Source organism: Bos javanicus, chromosome 3 (assembly GCF_032452875.1).
Source record: "Bos javanicus breed banteng chromosome 3, ARS-OSU_banteng_1.0, whole genome shotgun sequence".
In the NCBI taxonomy this organism is placed as follows: Eukaryota; Metazoa; Chordata; class Mammalia; order Artiodactyla; family Bovidae; genus Bos; species Bos javanicus.
Genome location: NC_083870.1, coordinates 108,170,471 through 108,181,001, shown reverse-complemented (window position 1 = coordinate 108,181,001; position 10,531 = coordinate 108,170,471). Strand labels below are relative to the sequence as shown.

The 10,531-nt window shown below is 57.6% G+C and overlaps 1 protein-coding gene across 1 annotated transcript; it reads right to left on the bottom strand.

The window, feature by feature from the left end:
- Positions 1 to 1,167: 1,167 nt before the first annotated feature.
- Positions 1,168 to 7,160, bottom strand: POU3F1 (POU class 3 homeobox 1). The gene has a single exon (XM_061412449.1). It carries the CDS (start codon positions 7,041 to 7,043, stop codon positions 5,688 to 5,690), a length of 1,356 nt encoding a protein of 451 aa, XP_061268433.1. The 5' UTR covers positions 7,044 to 7,160; the 3' UTR covers positions 1,168 to 5,687.
- Positions 7,161 to 10,531: the final 3,371 nt, after the last annotated feature.

Below are 10,531 nucleotides of genomic sequence, written 5' to 3'. Positions count from 1 at the left end.
GGAGGTAGGTCGTGCCCCTGGAGAAACACCAAGGAGCTGGGGGTGGGTGTGTGAAAGTGCCAGTGTGTATCTGTGTGTGTGTGTGAAAGAGAGAGAGAAAGAGAAAGATCAAGAGCCCATGACTACGAGATGCTGGGTTCATGGCGTGGCGATGGGGGACATGTGTTTAGCACAAGAGGGACGACGGCAGGAACGGATAGATCTAATTGCTGCGTGTGTTTGTATATATACACGCATATGTATGTGTGGGGGTGTGTGTTTAAAAAATAAGATCACACATACATACAAACACACAGCCTAACTTTAATTATCTGAAGGGAGCAGGCGAGATCTGGGAGGAGTTGGGAACAATGATGGGCAGGGATGTGTCTGGAAAGCAGCTTGTGGGGTGAGTGTTTGAAAATCCTGAGAGGAGGGGACCCTGCCAAGGGATGGAAAGGAGGCTGCGTGTGTTAAATCAAATAAGCACAGGCGCAGGTACCCAGCGACTCTGGAGAGCTCGATGCTAAAGGCCTTGAAGCTGGCATCGGACAGCCAGACGGTGGTACGGGTGTGCCTGCGAGTATCAGCATGTGCGTGAGTGAGCGAGCTAGCAGAGTGTGCATTGGGGTTTTAGCTGGTTGAGAGGATGAGTGGTGGTGATGGGTGTGAGTGGGGCAGAAGCAGAGGAGGCAGCCGTGATGGAGAATTTCTGAGGATGGCTGGGGCACAGGCTGGGTGGTAGATGGAGAAGGAAGGGTCACGGGCAAGTCTGTGTGTGTGTAAAGCCAGATCACTTCCTTTGAAGGCTAAGGTTGCCTCTGCTCTACCTGGCACCCCTCAGCGTGTAGCCAACTTAATGCTGATTTTGGGGTATGCTCAGCCGTGAGGTGGCCCTGGTGATGCTGCCACGTCCCAGCTCAGGGACCAACAGAGGGCAGTCCTCCCACACGGAGGCCTCCCAAGTGGCAAGGGGAGCCTTGAAGGAGGGCAAATACTAACTCCAGGGCCTTCCCATATGCTCTGCAGGGACACGATCCATGGCTCCTCCGGTCACTATGGTCACTAAGCCAGAAAACCCGGATGAATCCCCTTTGCTAAGCCTAGGGGGAGCCTCCAGGCCAGGTAACTAACTTCCTCTTTCTCCTCTCCCTGCTCAGGTGGGTCTCCTTTCTGGAGCTCAAGCCCTGCTGGCAAAAGCCTGGGCCTGGAGATGTCACGGGAGGCTTGACCCTCCCCCATGTTGGCCCAGAGCCTCTTTGGAGGAGAATTGATTCTAAAGAGCCCTCAGCGGGCAGTTGCAGCTGGGGGTCAGCTAGTCCTGTGGACCCCTAGTGGAGTCCTGGGGTCAAAAGATGATGGCACAGGTTCTAAGCTATGCGACATAGAAGCCAGTGCAAACTCCTGGGGCAAGTGGTAGTGGGGAATACAGGCATCCTTGAAATTCAGGGGCGGGCACCTTCCAAATCTGCCTTGATGATCCCAGGCAACCACAATAGCCACCTTTCTTCTTTGCACGTTAGCCAACCCCCACCCTGCAAATATTCTCCCAGCTCAAAGCAGCAGCAGTGTAGCATGGACTTCCTTTCCCCCCTCCTATCTCTGGGAGCAGCTATGGATTTACAGGCACAGGAGCACACGTACACCTTCACACACCAACACCCATAGGTTCCTGCGGGGAGAGGGAGGCACTCTTTTAACTACCAGAATCAGTGGTTGTCTGATCTATGAAAAGAATTTTGTTCCAGTGAGAAGAGGAGGGAGATGGGATGAGAAAATCCCAAATCCACTGGGGAAAGCTTGGGCTTCATGGGAGGTCAATGCTAGGGACATCTGGCTCTCTTGAACAAAAGGAAGTTTGGAGCTCTCAGGAGTGAGCAGGTAGACCCCCATATATATGGGCTGGAAAAACCAAGGTCAAGCTCACAGCTGCCTGCCATTTCTAAACTCTATTCTACCTGGGGAGTAAGACTCCAGGGAAAAATATTGCCCCGTAGTTCCTATGGTTTCCTTCTTATAATGTCAGATGTGTTGTGTTTCCTACCATCAACCCAGGCTGGAGACTAGGGGAAGGAGCCCCCTAGGGCCTTCTGCGACCAAGGGGTGGGTCAGCGGGTAGCTGTCCCAAGCTGGTGTCTCATTAAGCAAAACTGCAGCCAAATGGAAGATTTTCTTCCGTCCCCTTTCCCACTTTTTCCCCTCTTTTTGTTCTACTCCTCAGCTGCTGTTGGATCTTGGGGGACTGCATTGTTTGGATGTTTTGGAGTTGACTTGCTTAAATAATAAATCCACCCCTTGGACCGGATTAAGCAGACAATTAGGAAATCAATCAATCAATTGGTGTCAGCTGCAGGCAGAGGCCAGGGAAGGGCCCCCGTCTTCCCGGCCGCCCTTTCCAACCTCCAAACCTGCTGCGCTCAGGCGGCAGGGAGCTCTGAGCTACATTGGCTTCCATTTCAGGGCCTTGAGGCTGGGCCGAATCCAGGAAGGAAGGAACAGGGAGGGAGCGTGCGATTCCTTCAAAGTTGGAGATGAGAGGCTGAGCTGGGGTGGCCAGGGGCTCCTGGTTGTGCTGCCACCCAACCGGCAGGTAAAGTTTCTAACCTCCCTTGTAAAAAGCCTGGGGAGGCTCCCTGGCCTGCCGATTTGGGGAATGGGATGGCTAGGACACGGGTGCCAACTGCAGGGCTAATTGCTTACTAGGCTGGACCGAAGGTGTAAGGGGAAAAATAAACAAGCTGTGAGAGGCTAAGCCTGTGAAAACCATGATGGCCTCTGTACTTGGAGGGACAACTCTTTCCCGAGACTGAGTGGGGCAGAGCTCTGGGTGTCTCCAGGAACCTGCAGCATCGAAAAAGTCATCCCGAGGCCCAAACCTGCCAGAGACAGCCAACTTGGGGGCCTGGGAACCCCTCTCTGGGCACCCAAGATTCTGTCGGCTGGAGCCAAGGCCTCTCACAGACCTGGGCTTCGACAGCTTCCCCGGCAGGAGGGAGTCATACACATACCCTCGCTAGGGACACAACTTTCTCGCCGGGCAAGCAATTGTGCCTTCAAGCTTTGTCTCCGCGAAGAGTAAGATAAACCTCACGTGGTTTCTCCTAAGATGGGAAAAGAACCGCATCTACGGAGGAAACAGGAAGAGCTGTTTTTATTAGTATTTTTAAGAGGAGTTGTTTTAAAGGACAAAGGATCTTCGCTGGGACACAGATAGTCAGGGGCTTTGGCTCTGGAACCCAGAGCTGCCTTCACCATCCTGACTCTGGGGAAGCGGGGGACGCTGTGCTGAAGGCTCGACAGGGGATGTCTGAGCATGGCTGCTTCTCTTCCCCAGGTCATGAGTGCACGGCCCTGGAGTCTTCCATAGGCAGAGGCAACCACTCCCTGAGGAGTGTGGGGTTCCCTTGGTGACCCAGCCCTGGAGAGGAGATGCCAGGGCTTTCTGGTGGCACAGATGTTCTTGCCCTTGCTCCTCCCTGAGAGAAGTTGGGGCAGGTCGTTTGCCTGTAGAGAAGGAGTACTGGCTTTGCTCAAACACGTGGGAGTCCCTCCCCAGGCCATTTAACTCCTGCAGGACCCCGTCTGAGCTGCTAGGGCTCTTAGTGGATCCAGGCAGGTTCAGGTACCATTTGTTTGCAGGTGGAACGCCAGCTGGGGTGATCTGGTGGGACCTGACTCGCTTCCACCTGCCCCAAGACCTGGAATGATGAAGTTGGCCTGGGCTCCACCCAGGAAGTGCAAAGTGAAGCCAAAGTCAGGGGTGGGTGTGTGTGTTGGGGGGAATGTAAATACAGAGATACCTGGCTGGTGGGCCAGGTAGAGAGAGGCAGGCTTCTTCCTTGGCTCAGAAGAGCAGTTGAGTTGTGCCTGAGGAATGTTGATCCGAATTCGGTGCGGTGTCTGCAGTGTCTTATGCCCTGGTCAGATCCCAGGACAGTCTGTTTATGGGAGGGGGATATGAGGCGGCTTTATCTTCCCTAACTTCACTCATCTGAGGCAAGGGCCCAACTGGTGCCCAAGTAACAAGCTGCCCCAATACTGGCCTAGAAGAAGGTCTGTGTGGTCACCTTCCTCCAAGATAGTCATGTCAGACTTTGGGGGAGGCAAGCCAGGGTATCCCATCACATCACCCATGAACCAACCCAGCCCTAGTAGTAAGGAGGACAGGACACAGCCCTGGGGTACATGTTTATGTGAGTAATAAAATATTTACTATAACATAAATATAAAGGGAACTTCCCAGTCTACATTATTATTACTTTTTTTTTTTTTGCAATAAGGATACAAAGAGAATGCACCAAAACATTGTTCCAAAAAATAATAAAAATAAAATAACAAAATTTAAATTCAAACGGTAACAGAACAAGAAATGGAGAAGGGGGAAGCTCCAAACACATCCAGAAAATAAATAGAGATGGATCAGAAATCTGGAAATCATATTAAAATATCTTTTTCGGATTAGTGAGTGTACAAAATCCTTCAGGATAGGGAGGGAGGGCAACCCGGAAAACCAAAAATAAAAACCAAGCACAAAATGTTTCTTTCTCCCCGCCAGTGTGTACATATCCTACATATTTACATGGTTCCCACCTCACCCCAAACTTGGGGAATTTCTCTCCAGGCCTCCCCCAGCATCCCGCGTCCTAGGGGGCTGGAAAGGGAGCGGATTCAGGCAGAAGGTTCTCAGGGAACGGCTTATTTCTACAGCTGGTTAAAAAATATCTCCAACTTTTCCAAGTTTCGTTTGTTTGTGGCCAGGAGGGCAGGGCCCCGCGGGGAGCCAGGGCCCTGCTTCTTGCTGGTCGGTCAACGGCGGGGCAGAAGCCCCTTCCCATCCGCGTGTGCGTGGGAGCGCAGATTCCTCCAGCGTGGCCGGGAACCGAGCAGAAGCTCGGGTAAAACGAAACGAAAAATGAACACTCGAATTTTTTTTTTGTTAGTTTTTTTTTGTTTGTTTTGCCTTTTTTTTTTTTTTTTTGAGGGGTAAGATAGGGAAGGTAAGGGGAAAAATAAATTAGGCTAGATTAAAGCTTTGGCTATTTCCTGCTTTTATACACAGACGCGGCTCTCGCGGCCTCCCCTCCGGGGCCCCGATAAATACAGTATACAGCGATTTAAATTAAGGGCGCGGGCGGAGTTAGAAGGACCCCAGGAGCCGAGAGGCTCCATGAATAAATAAAAACTGTAAAAAACCAAGCCCGGAAGAAGGGTAAGGGGGATGGGGCGCATCCTTATGGGAGAGAAGAGGCGTGGAGCGAATAAGGTGACAGTTCCCCACCCGCGACCCGCAGGCTCGGGGATCCGCGCGGGGAAGAGGGATGGGGAGTGCCTCTCTTCGTCCTCTCTCCCGGGGAATCCCTAACCCCGTACCGCGTTACCTGTCGCTGTGGGGAGGCCGCTGCCGGGATCCGGCCCCGAACAGCCCGAGGGGGCAGGGGCGGGGGTCGTCGAGGGGTTGGGGGCAGGGAGCAGGCGGCGGGCAGGATGCCCAGGGTGAGTTGGCGCGTTCCGGATCTTCGCTCCTCTCTCTCGGGGCTCGGGCGACGCAGCCTGTCGGCCGTCTTCGCCGCTCGCAGGAGAGGGTGGTCCGGGTGTTTGGTTTTATTCGAAAGTTTGGGCTTTTTGTAAAATCCAAAGCAACCGAACAAAAAAGAGTTCAGGCCGCGCGGCGCCTCGCCGCGCACCGGCGGGGGGCCCGGCCCGCGGGGTCACTGCACGGAGCCCGGCAGTGTGTGGTGGTGGTGGTGGTGCAGAGCGGCCGGCGGGGGCGGCGGGGGCGCCGAGGGCGGCGACGCGCTGCCCCCGCCGGGCCCCAGCTCGCCGGGGGCGTAAACGTCGTCCATGGGCGGGTGGCCGGCGCCGGCAGCCGGGGTCATGCGCTTCTCCTTCTGCCGCCGGTTGCAGAACCAGACCCGCACCACCTCCTTCTCCAGCTGCAGGCTGTCGGCCAAGCCTGTGATCTCGTGCGCCGAGGGCTTGGGGCACTTGAGAAAGTGGCTCTCGAGCGCGCCTTTGACCCCCACCTCGATGGACGTGCGCTTCTTGCGCTTGCGGCCCTGCGCCGCGATCTTGTCCAGGTTGGTGGGGCTGCCGCTGGACGAGTCGGTCTCCTCCAGCCACTTGTTGAGCAGCGGCTTGAGCTTGCACATGTTCTTGAAGCTCAGCTGCAGGGCCTCGAAGCGGCAGATGGTGGTCTGCGAGAACACGTTACCGTACAGCGTGCCCAGCGCCAGCCCCACGTCGGCCTGCGTGAAGCCCAGCTTGATGCGCCGCTGCTTGAACTGCTTGGCGAACTGCTCCAGGTCGTCCGAGCTGGGCGCGTCCTCGTCCGAGTGCTCGCCCACCGACGAGCCACCGCCGCCCGCCCCCGGGTGCAGGTGCGCCGCCGCCGCGTGCAGGCCGCCAGCGTGTGCATGTCCGTGTGCGTGTCCGTGGGCGCCCAGGTGCGGCGGAGGCGACGGCTCCAGCTGCGCCTCGTGGCCGTCCTCGTGCAGCGCGTGGTGCAGGCCCGGCCCCGCACCGCCACCGCCCGCCGCCAGCATCCCGGCCAGGCCGCCGCCGCCGCCCCCGGGGTAGGCCGCCTGCGCGTACAACCCCAGCGGTTGGGGCTGGTGGCCCCCGCCGGCCCCTGGCGACGGAGACATGGCGGGGCCCAAGTGATGTGCCGTGCCGCCCTGCGCCCATGCCGCGCCCGCGTGGGCCGCCCCCTGGTGCACCAGGCGCGCGTGGAAACCGCCGCCTCCGCCACCGTCGTCGGCTCGGCCGGTGCCGCCGCCTCCCGCCTTGCCGTGTTCCAGGTGCGGGCCGCCGGTCCAGTCGCCGCCGCCGCCTCCTCCCGTGGGTAACCACTGGGGGTGCGCTAGGCCCACTGGGTGGCCCGCGCCCGCGCCCAGCCACTCGTGGTGCATCAGCTTCTGCACTTCGCGGTACGCGGCCCCCGCGTGCAACCGCTCGGCGGCCGCAGCCGCTGCCGCTGCTGCCGCGGCATCCGGGTGCATAAGCGGTCCTGTGCCCCCGGCTCCGCCGCCGGGGCCCCGCGGCAAGTACTGCGCGGTGGTGGCCATGCCGCCCCGCGCCCCGCGCCGCGCCGCGCCGCCGCTCCTCTCCGTCTGCGGGCCCCGCCGCCGCGCTCCGCCGGCTTAAAGCCGGGACCCGCTCGGCGCTCCGGAGCCCCACCCCACCCGCCGCCCATTGGCTGCCCGCGGAGCCGCCTCCCGCCCCCCCGCGGCCCCGGCCCCCGCCCCCCGCGCCCGCCTGCCTCCCGGCCGGGCCGCCCAGAGCTCGCCATTGGGCCTCACTCCCGGGGTCCCGAGCGCCGGCCATGCTGATTGGCCGCTGGGGCTTCATTCACAGCCCCCCTACAGTCCGCGTACACACTCACGCCCCGGGGGCGCGGCCGCCACGTGGGGAGTGGCGCGGGGGTGGTACTGGGACCGCACCCCCTCTCGTCCTGGCTGCGTGGGCCCGCTTTCCCCGGTCTCTGGAGACTCCGAGCCCGGCGGGTCCCACGCTCCACGCGAGCAGAATTCCCGCAGGTCTCCCGCCCGGGTGGCCAGAGGCGGTGGCGGGGATGGCGGGCTCCGGGAGGCGCTCGGGCTCCGAGAAGCCGCTTAGCCCCGCGCTCCTCCCTCCGCAGTGCCGCCGCGGGCGGGCCGGGATTCCCGCGGGTCTCGGCGGCCGCGAGCTGCAGGCGGCGCGGGTCCTCGGCTCGGTTGGTCACCTTGCCCGCCTCGCCTCCCACGGCTTCCAGCGGGCGCGGAGCTCTCCTCTGCGCGCCTCCCCGGCCCGTCTCGGTTTCCCTTCTTCGTCCTCTAGACCATCCAGCGCAACTCCGTCGACCTCCGCGGCCCTGAGAGAGCATCCGGCGCGGGCAGAGGCGTACCGGCCAGACCTCACGCCTCTCATGGACTCTTCTCCAGGGTACCGTGGCCCAGGTGAGTACCGCGCGGGTGGCTCCGCGCCGAAACGGTCGGCGGCAGCGATGCTGTGGGGGAGACCGGAGTTCCAGTAACCAGGCCGATTCCGAGGTTCCTGAGTGAGAGGACCTCGAGGTGGAGACTGGCTCCGGGGAAACGCCGCTGACAGGGCTGGTGGACAAACGGGGCCCACGGATATCTGACCCACGCCACTGCCGCCTTCTCACTCCTTCTCCTTCCTGCCTGCATGGCTCATTGGCCTGGGTCATGGCAGGGTCACGCCTGGGGGGAAACTTGCTCTAGGTGAGGAGCCGCGTGGACTTGGGGAAGGGCACTGGCACCTCAGAAACCTGGAGTGCAGGCCGGGAGCTGTCCAGCTTTGCAGGGAACCCTGGGCTGGAGTTTAACCCACTTGCTTGGGGCTGCTGAAAAGGGCACTGGGATTGAAGAGGCCTTCCTTGTTGGCAAGGCTGGGGTATCTCCTCATCCCCCAGGTCTTTGAGGGCTCCCTGAAGGATCTTTAGTGGACTTAGGCCTCAGCATCAGCTCTTCCGTGACACGTTGGCTGGGGGTTGTGTGGAATGAGCGGAGCCTCCACTCTTCCCATGCTGAGGCTTGTCTCAGGGAGTCTTCCAGCTGCCAGTTCACCTCTATTCTGTCACTGACCTTGCCTCCAGTGGATTCATAGATTCCAGGGCCCCAGGGCCCCAGACTGCAGGACCAGGCTGGGGGCCCAGCTAGGGCCCTACTGGCAGGTCAGAACAGTGGAATAAAAGCTTCAGTGTGTGAAGGATGATGGGGGCTCAGGTGGCAGCTGCAGAGGGGGTGACTGGGACAGAGTCAACAGTGACAGGGGCACAGATGTGCTTATCCAGGCCTGGAATGCCCCAGGACTAGCCTCTGGCTAGCCCGCAAGGGAGAGTGGCCTTTGGCCACTGTCCTGAGCAAGCTGCTTAGGTCCCATCTCTATTGCAAGAGCTGTGATGGAACTGTGTGTCTGAACCTGGCTAAAAATGCTGGGCTTACCTGGACTCTGGCCCAGGAAGTTGTCGCCTTGCAGCATCCCAGGACTTCCTGACCTCTCTCCCAGGCCCAGGAGTTAGGACCACACCTGGGAATTCGTAGTGAAGTCCCCTTTCACTCCGGTGCTAACCAGGACGCTGTGACATTGAGGCTTAGGCTTCCAACCTGGACCTGCCACTATCTTCCTGGGCAAGAATAACTTCCTGGTTTGTTCTTTTACCTGTAGATTGGGACTATCAGTACCATAGGCAGCCCACCTGTCTCACTAAGGTAAGTCATAGAGTGGTACAAGACAGTGGGAGGGAGTAGGACTCAGAAAGGACTTTTATTCTTGTTTCTATTGTTAGCACCCAGTGAATGAAGAGGTTACTCCCACTATCTAACTAAATCGCCGTTCCCTCATCTGCAGAGTGGGGATGTGGAGGTTCGGATACTATGACCTCTTTGGTAACCTCCCTTCCAGCTCTGATGGTCTGAGTCTATGAACCTGTCTCAGTTTCTGTTGGAGGAAGGGAAATGTCTGGACAGTGGACAGATGTTGTTTGGAATGGTCACCATGAGCAATGGATGTTTTAACGAATAAATGCTTTTCATTCATGATGTTACCTGCTACTCTCAGCCCCAGGAGAGAGCACTAGAATTGTTCTCCCATTGCACAGATGAAGGAACTGAGGCCTGTTCAAGGGCTCAGAACAAGCCTCACCCTGTGGAGAATGATGGGGAAGTCCCACTCCCCATGGCTTCCCATCGTTCTCCCCAGGCTGCAGAAGGGGAAGTTTCCTGTGGAGGCAGTGACTTTGGCCTTCACAGCAGAGAAAGCTTACTGCCCTACCTCTGGCCAACTGGTGCTCCTGAAGGCAAATTCCCAAGTCTGTGCTGAATTGAGGGGTGGCTGCAGCAAAACCAGACTCCTAAGCAAGTTGCCAGCTTGTCGGCTAGCAAATCTAGTCGCAATCCCATTAATCCTTTTAACAGCCCTGCTCTTTGCTTTGCCTTTGGAGTCTCAGTTTCTTCGTATAAAAACAAGGACAGAAATGCCTACTTCTCAGGTTTGTTTTGGAGCTACAAGGATGAAACAAAGCATGTAATTTAGATGCCCTCTTAGTATGAGATGTTGTCCTGGGTTAACAGCAGTGTGAAGTAGGAAAGGATAACATTTCTTTCTCTGCTTTCAAAGTGTTAGATCCTCTACAATGATATGGGTTTGGTCTTGAGTCACAATTTTCTTGTATTTGAGAGTTAAGTTTTTCCTAGGAAGTCTCAGTATTCCGTTTGCTCTTTTTTTCTTTTTAAAGATATTTTTTGATGTGGACCACTTTTAACATCTGTATTGAATTTGTTACAATGTTGTTTCTGTTTTCTGGGTTTTTTTTGTTTTTGTTTTGGCCTCCAGGCATGTGTGATCTTAGCTCCCTAACCAGGGATCAAACCTGTACCCCCTGTATTGGAAGGTGAAGTCTTAACCACTGGATTGATAGGGAAGTCCCATCCCCTTTGCTCTTGCTCTTCGAGATTCTATGCAGGACACTGAGGGCGATGACATGGCTAGTGGCAGAGATACCCACTACAGAGCATCCCCTCTCTCTAGGAGTCCTGCCCTCGTAGACCACAGA